The 10,288-nt window shown below is 37.5% G+C and overlaps 1 protein-coding gene across 1 annotated transcript; it reads right to left on the bottom strand.

The window, feature by feature from the left end:
* Nucleotides 1-2,919: 2,919 nt before the first annotated feature.
* LOC149017351 (phosphate transporter PHO1-like) lies at nucleotides 2,920-8,616 on the bottom strand. Its single transcript, XM_089151683.1, has 14 exons — nucleotides 8,200-8,616; nucleotides 7,825-7,908; nucleotides 7,507-7,738; nucleotides 6,281-6,635; nucleotides 6,145-6,193; nucleotides 5,855-6,056; nucleotides 5,642-5,753; nucleotides 4,502-4,751; nucleotides 4,172-4,276; nucleotides 4,031-4,075; nucleotides 3,769-3,921; nucleotides 3,390-3,668; nucleotides 3,152-3,288; nucleotides 2,920-3,072 (listed from the first exon to the last, which is right to left on the bottom strand). Exons 1-14 carry the CDS (start codon nucleotides 8,437-8,439, stop codon nucleotides 2,982-2,984), a joined length of 2,334 nt encoding a protein of 777 aa, XP_089007809.1. The 5' UTR covers nucleotides 8,440-8,616; the 3' UTR covers nucleotides 2,920-2,981.
* Nucleotides 8,617-10,288: the final 1,672 nt, after the last annotated feature.

Below are 10,288 nucleotides of genomic sequence, written 5' to 3'. Positions count from 1 at the left end.
TGTGCCAAAAAGGAATCCACGGATCAATTTACCTCATTCTCGTTGGGGAAGACATCCTGAATCGCCTTTTTAACTTCTTCAAGAGAAGAGACGGCAACACCCTTGGGGACGTTAACTCCATATTTGCCCATCAGCTCGGCACCCTGTTTGCAAGTTCATCAGTAACACAATTTCAAGACCACAGATTGTAAATGATTTGTTTATTTTTCAAAGACGACGAAGAATCATCCAGCACAGTTATATCCAGAAGATACAAAAGATAACAAATCTTCACTAACCTGATATTCGTGAATGTTAAGACGCCGGAGCTGTTGTTGTTGCCATTTCCCGGCAACTGCGAGAGACCGAGAGACAAGCTTGTTAAGTAATCCCCTCACCATTCTTTCAGATCCTCCAGTAGAGAACAGTGATTAGAAACGAACTCAGAAAGAGAACCCTAATCGATCTCCAAGGAATTCACTGAGTGTAGACTGGAGACTACAAAGGGTTAAGGTGACGAGACGAGAGGGAAGAATATAGAAGAAATTCAAGAAACCAAGAAATCAAAAATGTTTTTAGTCTTTCCAATTTTTATTTTAAATTTAATTTGTTTTTGTGTCTTTCCAATTTTTATTTTAAAATTTAATTTGTTTTTGTGTCTTTACTATTTTTATTTTATAATTTAATTGATCACTTTTCCTCCAAGTCCAATATACTCCTGATAGTTGGGATTCGGATCATCTCCCCGTCGAGGAGCACAAACTGCTTCTCAACCACAAAAACACAGTGGGGCCCACCGGTAAAATTTTAATTTTTTTCTTTCCAAAAAGTGTTTTTCACCGTGGGCCCACTATTTTTTGTGGTCGGGAAGCATCGTTTGTGCTCCCCATCGGCGTCACTGACCCCGACTCGGGATTCACTATCCATCAAGGTGGAGGATTTTACTCCCCCTCCCCTTACATACACATGTTTTTTCTATACTTTTTTTACCATCTATTTTGTTTGAAACTTATTAGATGTTTCACCAATGATTAATTTTTTTCAATTTTTCGATTTTAATTATGGCCCCACACAAAATATGTGATGAAAAAATGTGGTGACTTGGACTCTTCACACCGGTACCATCACGTGTTTGAAAATAGATCCATCTATGATTAATTTTATTAATCTAAGCTTTTGCTAAATATACAATGGAAGAGTGCAAGGAAAAGTACAATTTACTTGTTGGGGTGGGGTAGAAGATCCAGACTCCAACCAAGGGTCTCACCTTGTCCCTTTCTAGAGGTACGAGTCCTACCTTACTGTGTGGCATAGAAGGTGTGGGATCCTTAAGGGGAGATGATTCTAACTCTTTTCGGAGATCAACCCGTTGGTCCAAGTCAAGCTATCGATGAAAGAGCATAGAGATTGGTTACTGTCTTGACCTTGTGAAGTACAAATTTTATTTTCTTCAGCCAAAAAGACATCATTCCACATGTTGCAATCTACAACAAACCACTCACAATGTCTTGTATAGAGTTGAACATTTTTTTGGGAACGTATAGCATTATATTAGGGGGTGAGAGATTATTACATATCCCGTCACAGAAAGTGGAACCCATGACCTCTTCACTAGAAAGGTTGTCCCTAACATTTCGAACAAAAATAGGATATGCATGCCAATGCAACATATAGTTGAGCCCAGACCTTGTGTATAGTCTGGTTATTCAAGTCCAGACCCTCTAGCCATAACATCTAGACCATACACAAGGTCTAGGGCACCCTTAGTCGATGATTGGTATACAAAAACCATTGAACCCTAATGGTAGAAGCCCCTCAAATTTATGAACAACCATTGTAGTCAAAGTTTGGTTACAAGAATGAAGAACCTTAGGTCCCATCAGAGGAATCATATTGAATCATACTTTGATCACTCTTCCTAATTCATGTGTCTCTTGCTTTTTTCTTTTTTCTTCTTTCTTTTCTTTTCTTTTCTTTTTTTTTTCTTTTTTTTTTTTTTTTTTTTTTTTTTTTTTTTAATGAGGTTTCATCCGGGCCAGCTTGCGCGCACCACGATTACATCCTCAAGGGAAATTTTATATAATTAATGCTGCCGAATGGGTGCAAACCCAAGACCTCCCCTAGGGAGGTAAGGCTCTTTCTCTTGCATGTTTCATAAAGCATGCCTCGTTTAGCAATGGTGAAACCATATATCAGATTTTTTTCCCCAAAGAAAACTAGGACTATTTATAGAATATTATATTGTTAAGATAAATATAAATACATATCAAAGGGAGAAAAAAGACATAGAATAATTCATCCTATCACATTCTCTTTGACATTTTTCAGAGTAGGGTGCAATCAGGATAAATACATTTGAGTTCAAACCCTTGAAGGGTATGCTAGTGTCTCAAGTGCCCATCTAGGGCAAGTTTAGATCACCTCTTCATCGAAGTAGCACTATGTGCTGTACTAACGCTTTTGTACCACACATTTGTATGGAGTTTACGTTCGAATATAATAAAGTAATTTAAAAGTGGGAGACTTTAGTAGACTCCATATGAGCCCCACACAATAAGTATGGTGAAAAAAATCAAGGGAACAATCGACGGGTAAGTGATCCAGACTCATTTAGCACTAAGTTAGCCCAATTAGATATGAATACCAACCAAAGACCACAAATGGTACCATGCGTAGCGGCTTAACATACAAATTTATTCATACAAATCATCAAGAAATTAAAATGTACAAAAGATATCACAGCTTGATATTCATAGCCCATTTTCTCAATTAAAATCAATAATTCCTAGGTTCAACTCTCTACCGTCACACTCAAATAAAACATGAGTGGAGGTTAGTTGACAATTATTCGACCAGCAAAGAGGATCCATGTAGCTAATCCCATTTTCTTTTGATCGAGATTGGCTTGATAGTGCAGTAAAGCATTGTCATTTGTCAAAGTTAATTGCATTTTCCTTCCTGCATATTCAATGAATTCACGTATTTATTTATAGCCCAAGGTTTCAGTCATCTGAATCTATATCACGGAACGGTAACGGAACCGTCTTTACGGCCCTGAACTTGCCAACATTGTTTAAGTGTTCATTCTCCAACCTGTTCATCCATGGAGTTGTAACTAATGTTAGTAGAATGCTCTTAACCACAGTCTATTTGCTTGAAGTATATGAATTACCTGTAGAAATTCCAATGCCCACGCCTTATAATCTCAAGTGAAGCCAAGGTGAAGTCTAGTAGCCGAGACTCAACTACTTTAAGTGTAAAAGGCATCACAGTCTCCACCCAAGCTAGCCTTAGAACCAAATTTATAACCTATACATACAATAATTGAATTTTAAAAAAAATATATTTTTCTCATTTTTTTTTTAACGAATAAGAGAAATCAAAGAAGAAATTTGATTAGAGAGACTTACAATGGCAACATAGTAGATGCTCTTGTTCTTCAAGATAAGCTCATCTCTAAGCCATGGGTTCCTTGATTTAGGGTTAAGCAATCCCCAATCCTTAACAAAATCCCAGTATAACTGATAGATTGTTGCAATGGAAGAAGTAGCTATTACAACAATCTTCCAGATCAAGGTAGGGTTCATGCCGAAGGTTAACCTTGCACCAGCTGCTATCATGGCGGAAACATACTTACCCAGATTAGCTAGATGGTTGATGTCTCCTTCATCAAACCACCTTCTTGCACACTTGTATTGTTTACATGGAAAATTTTCAATTAAATGTATTAGTTGCAATGGTTTAAGAGAATGGAAGAGACTGGAAGAGTTTCTAAGTTTATATAATTACCTGCATGGCACGCCAATAGTATGGGGAGAATGATATAACATAAGCAAGTTGCCTGTATAATTTGCTGGAATGGCACATCTCATATCGATGAGTTTCAAAGCTTCCTGCAAGTAGGTAGCAAGCTGTAGATTCTATGTGCCTCAACAATGGAATCTGTGATAATGAATAAAACATATCATTAAAACATCATTAACTCAAAACTCAATTAGATGAAGTAATTTGACTAAACTAGTAGATAAGCTACAGTTAGTCTTGTATGTACCTGGCTAGTCAATTGGTCAGCCATGAAGAAGTCGACCATTAGAACCTGCAAATAATGAAATGATGAAGCCATCAACTAGACCTAAAATTAACAATGAGTGTAGATCGAAAATGGTCAAATGATAGAGACATGTATGTGTACCTTGCAGAATGGAGAGGATATGATGTTACGAATAACACGGATGAAGTAGTAGCGGGTCGATCGATAGAAAATGTTGAATGGGCATATGAGCAATCCTACAAAGAACTGCAAAAAACATCTGGGTTTACATATGAAATATCTTCAAGCTCCTTAAATAGAAAAGCACACAATGTTTGATTATGGTAGTCTCTTGTCTCTCTTTTCTTCCTTTTGAGGCAGTGAAAGAGTTTTTTCAGTTGTTCTTACTGTATAGAACTAGCATATCTATATCTCTCTTTCAAGTAATATGGTTTTGAGAAGAGAAAAGAAGAAAAACTAGTAAATACTTACAAGAAAGAGAACTCCAGGAATGGCATCAACTTCGGAAGGAGAAAAGCCAGTGGATCTTAAGAGGAGATGGACAACCATGGCCCCAACAACTGCAGTCATTAAGGTGGTGCAGATCAGGAAAGCATCTCTATACTTGAGAGATGTGGTTGGTGAAAACTCAAATATGAAGTTATAATTGATCCTTGTGTTCTTCCACATGTAAAGGTTGCACCCGTACATAAACAAGTGCAAGCTAAGTAATGCAAACAAGCTGCAAGATCAAAATTAAAATCATTAATCCTTTGTATTTACTTTATTAATCTCAATTTACAACAGCAAAAATGAATTTTATTTTTGTGGGTCTATGCTAGGATAGAACAAAAAAATATACGCAGTTCAAACATTTGGACCAGCCAAGTAGTATAAAATGAATAGGAATGAAAAAGTAATCCAAATCCTCTCCCCGGCATGCTGTGACTTGTATGCTGTGCATTAAATGCGCAGCATGTGCAGCGCATGGCCAATATCGAAATCTCAACCGAGATTTCGATCTCGACCGTTCGTCTCGACACCGAGACGGATGGTCGAGATCGAAATTTCGGTCGAGATTTCGATCTCGACCGTGCGCTTCATCGTGCTGCGCATTAAATGCGCAGCACTGAAGCACAACCTGCAAGCTTGGTTTGGGCTGCCCGTGGACCACAAGTAGGCCATGTGTCAGCCTAACCCAAAGGGTGGGGGGACGAGAGGACGACCACGGTGGAGAGGATCTGGACTCATGAAAAAAGGTGACAAATTGATCAAAAGTTGGGTTGCAGTCTTGTGCATTGAAAGTCTGTATTGTCTCCCCTAACGGCTGTTGACCACTAATTACAGGGAGACCCACAGGGTTAGGGTGATGGGGTTTATCATTTTTTAATGTTTTATTATTTTTTACTTGTGGGCCCCACATAATTTGTTGTTGTAACGCCGTCAAGGGAGCACAGACTGCTCCCCGTCAAAGGAGATGATACCCCGTTCATATGCGTTGACATGGAATATTCTAGGGCATGAAAAACAGTAAAACCTAAGAGGTTATTATGAATTAAAAGGCGATTGTCATAGAGGGCATGGAAACATGGTTGCAGCTAAAATTTTTCCGCAAATGGTTGGTAGTGGTACCTGAAAACTGGGTAGATGGTTTCCATATATCCTCCTGTAGAGAATATACACGACAAGTGTGCCAACATCGCATAGACAATAAAGAGTGACACGAAACAACCAGTGAACAAACCTGAAATTTTTTTTTATCACATTACATCAAACACAATATATTCATTAGTAAACTCTTTTACCATGAAGGGTGAAGAGAATAATGAATAGTGAGAAAATTACCTCCTAAGAAAGTGACCATATGAGACTCTTTTTGCATTTGGGGTCTCAAGAATTTCATGGCTTTCTTCCTATCATTGCTTGCAAAGTACTTTGTGAAGATGGATTCTACTTCATCTGCTAGCTTTACCACCTTATCAGAGCTGATAAAATGTGATCTCTTCACCACTTTCAAATAATTCTCTGATGCTTGTTGGTTTGATACCTGCAACACCAAAATATTGCTACTTCATTCTCAAATCTTTTATACATCATTGATTGTGTATTTGTGTTGTGTTTGGTGAAGCACTTACCTTGTCAAACTTCTTAAGTATTTTGGTGAAAGCCAACATGTTCAATGAGCTGCAAACATTCCAATTTTAGAGAAATAAGCATTAAATTTTACTCATGAAAAAACAAAAGCTAGCAAGTTCTCCTCCTCCCTTTTACCTGTAAGTCTTAAGGAGTCCAAGCCCTTTGTAGAGCTCAACATAAGCTCCCCTGATCATTTTTTTTGCAGATTGGATCTTCTTTTCATTTATTAGATCTCCAATTGGTCCTCCAAGATTTTCTTTCTTAGGATTAACAATGAGATCTTCCCAGAGCATCGAAGTGATCGATGAGATTGAACGTGTTAATGTCGCGGCCGATTGATCGATCTTCACTGCCATTTTGGGCTTTGTCTTCTTTGTTTTGGTTCTTGAAATTGCACTGATAAAGTTCACTCCATTGCTCTCAAATTTTCCAGGTGCAATATCTGGAGATGGGGCCTCTGATGATGTCTCATCTAACTCCCCCATGCTTTCTGCATGAGATAACAATTACATCAAACAACCCTTTCTGTCACTTTAGCAAAAAAAGGTTGAACAATGATGGAAAGAGTCATATGGAATCTCACTGAAAATTTCTACCATCAACTACTTTCAAGAAAATTAAGAGGTGTTCTATCAATATAACTTACAAAGTACCCCTACATTAAATAATCATCAATTTTTTTTTTTTTGGGAACTGAGGTTCATCTGGGCTAGCTTGCGCGCACCTCGACTGCTTCCTTAGGGGAGACAGGTCAAACCCACAACCTCTTCACCAACAAGTGTGGGTCGTACTCAGAAAACAACTATAGAACTTGTTCAAATTTGTTCACGAATCCTAGATTAGGGTTTTTTCGACATTTCAAAAACAAATGCACAGTTTCATGTGAAGGCCATTTTTTCATGTAAAATATTTTTCTTTAGCCACAAAATTATCATAATTCCCTTGTTGCTACTTGCTACTTTAAATTACAGTTATATACCCACTAAATCCCATAATTGTTTTGAAGCTATAACGAGAAAAGGGTAAATAAGGAAAGGAGAAAAAGAAAATTAGATGGAAGTGATTTGGTTATTATAGGATTTCTTTTCCCAAGAGACTTCAATTTGTGTACGCTTTGGAAACGGTATAAGTTGGGCTCCATAAGGGCCCAGCCCATTAAATATGGGCTCCATTGGAACCTGGAAGTAACGTTGGAGATTTTCCAGCTCGCCTGCCGTTGGATATATTCGAATCTAACTGTGGTGAGATCCCAGTTCATGTGGGTGCGATCACACTGGATCACTGTTTTAGTAGAGAGAGAGAGAGCATGGAGTGGACAAGTGAGAACGAGGAACGTGAGAAAGAACACAACAGAGACAAACCTGAATAATCGGAACTCCGGCCAAAAGAGTTGCAGCGATCGAGATTTCCAGAATCCGATTTGGATTGGAGCTCTCTCCGTCGACGTTCGCTAAGAATTTTTTTCAAATCGAGCAAGATTTGAAGCTGTTTGTTTAAGATTTCTCCTCTCTCGACGAACTCACGTTCTTTGATTTTATAGAACTGGTTCACTTTGTTCAACTCTTCATCCAATCTCATGAAGAACTCTCTCACCTAGAAATCAGAAGAAAAATTCAAAACCCAGAGCTTTAAAAGATTAAAAAAAACACAATCTTTGTTAAACAGGTTTGGTTTCTCACCTCATCTTCTTCAGAAAAGAGCTGAACAAGCTCTGTTTTATAGACATCTTCTTCGTCTCCCCCGGCTCTGTTTCTGTTTATCACCTGCAATCATCGTAAAGTTCTTTCATTCCTCTGTTTCCATTTGAATATATGGTTCTGTATTGAAAACTGTTTCCTTCAATTTTCATGCTTATAAACATTAAAGCTTAATTTTCAGCCACGTCTCTGTTTTCAGAAAACTTCCCTGAACTCTAAAATTGAATACCAAAATCCACCAGAAGCTCAGTTTTTGAACTCTTCTTTTAAAGAATATAACTTTAGGATCAAAAACAAAAACCCAACAGAAAATCACAAATGTTCGAGCCATATTTGTAGTATTTGGATTTTTACTACCTGAATGATCTGGCTGTTCTGGTTGGTGTTGTCGAATCGATTCGAAAGTTTCTCGACAATGCAGCGAATGGGATCAAAGATTGAGAACCCATATTCCTGCTCCTTCTGGATTTCTACAAGTTTACTATTTCTGGTAACCTTTATCTTCTTCACGTTTTTCTTTAGTTGCCAGTAATTCACAAACGCATCCTTCCATTCTGGAATGAGTTGGGCTTCAAGTAGCTTTGAGAATTTCACCATTTCTTTTCCCAGAGAAACACCATATCAAGAGAATGGAATGATGAAGAAGAAACACACATACAGAGTCTAAAGAGGGTTTAATGAGGTTCGTTTATATAGAAGATTAAAAGCAGAGCAACAGAGAGAGAGAGTGGGTGTTGTTGGTTAGCTTTCTTCTTTTCGAAACTAGAATCAGTTTTCTAATTTTCTTAGAAATCTTATCTGTTTTTAATCATTTTTTTCTTTCATGGAGAAGTTGGAGAGTTTTATAAGCAATTGCAAGTGCGTGTTTGTCATGTGAAGCTCAGGAAGGAGAAGGAAAGGAAAACTTAAATTCTTCGGCTTGTTTATTTTTAATAAATAATAATTCTGGCAGTAAAATGAGAAAAAAAGGAAGGTGGGGCCTATCATCCATTATGATTTGGTGCCACGTGGTAATAGATATGGGACCCATGTATGTGGTAGATCCTATATGGTTTACCATCTAGCCACGTGTCATAATTCCAAATTGAAAGATAAGTGTATACAAAGGATTACAACATTATCTCCTTTGGGGTTGCCTAATGTCTTTGTAAGTACTAATTATAGAATTCTTCTTGTATGTAATAACTAGTGTTTGATCAGTTGTGGGATTTCTAACATCAGTAGAAACTGTTGAAAGTTTGATTAACTATGGAATTTTTAACAGCAGTAAAACTGTTGGAAGTTTGTTCTGAAACTTCTAACGGCAGTGGAACTCTTTGAAACAATCCTAGCTGCATATGTTTGAGATGAAGTGGCGGCTAAGATGTTGGTTGATTTTTCAGATATATCCTTAATAAGGTCGGCCTGATGTGGTGATGCCTGTGGTGCTAACTTTCCTCGATCTTGTTACTCTACTAGGTCTAATGTGGTGCTGCCCTGATGCCTAGCATTGAATGGATGCTACATAGACTCCATTAAATTTCAGCCGCACTAAAGAATATATGCAAATTATATCAACTTAAGTGAAATTAACTAGTTTTTCCTTAATCCTAACCCAGCACTTTTTAGTGTGGCTTAAATATAATGGAGTTCACGTGGCGCTCGTCCAATGCTGGGCACGTGACAGATGCACTAATCTCGCAAGATCTATCATCCCTTGCTCTCTTTAGCTTAGTTCCTCTGCCTAGACCCGCCACCATACATTTAAGAGGCCTACCTTATAACGAATCTTCTTTTTATGGTTGGATATAATGGTTGACAATATATATATAGAAATACAGTCATTTCGAAGATAGAAGAAAATCCACTATCAAATAATGCACCCTGAGGAAACCCATTATAAGAATGATAATGTTTTTATGAGTTATAAAATTTATAGTGATTGAGTGTCAGTAAAAAAAAACTAGGGTTCCAAAAATAGCTAGTGATTGAGTGTGATTGAAGAAAAACTAGGGTACCCAAAATAGCTCCAAAAATAGCTAGTGATTGAGTGTGATTGAAGAAAAACTAGGGTACCCAAAATAGCTGGTTTCATTTGAGCATGGATAGTAAAATAAGGTGGTTTGGGTAGGTTTGTGCTATTGCCAATTTAGCATGGTTAAATTTGGATGTGCCATGTGGAAGCCAAATTACAAATGGGTCCCAACTAAACAAGGCCCACCATGCACAAAATCGTTGTCTATAAATGTAAAATTAGCAATAAAGTTTCAATACATCTCTATCATAAATAAAGTTTTCATGATGTAATATTCCATAAACAAGTAAAACCAATGACTCTTAACACAACAGCTAACCCTAGTGATCATAGGAAGAACCCATTCAAATTATAATGGAATTCTAAGGTGGCAAATGTGGATAGATAATAAGCCAATCACTTCCCGTAATACGTGCGTTTTCACATTTTCTC

Source organism: Hakea prostrata, chromosome 4, assembly GCF_041222555.1.
Source record: "Hakea prostrata isolate BN-2017 chromosome 4, UWA_Hpros_2, whole genome shotgun sequence".
In the NCBI taxonomy this organism is placed as follows: Eukaryota; Viridiplantae; Streptophyta; class Magnoliopsida; order Proteales; family Proteaceae; genus Hakea; species Hakea prostrata.
Note: the sequence above shows the minus strand (reverse complement) of the source record. Positions and strands in the feature narration are given on the sequence as shown.

What these genes read in the sequence shown, in the direction of transcription:
- LOC149017351 (XM_089151683.1), bottom strand. Translation starts at nt 8,439, where the DNA reads ATGGTGAAATTCTCAAAGCTACTTGAAGCCCAACTCATTCCAGAATGG. An exon ending in GGACTCCTTAAGACTTACAG is followed by an intron (nt 6,194 to 6,280) that starts GTAAAAGGGAGG and finishes GAATGTTTGCAG; the next exon opens with CTCATTGAACATGTTGGCTT. An exon ending in TACTTAAGAAGTTTGACAAG is followed by an intron (nt 6,057 to 6,144) that starts GTAAGTGCTTCA and finishes TTGGTGTTGCAG; the next exon opens with GTATCAAACCAACAAGCATC.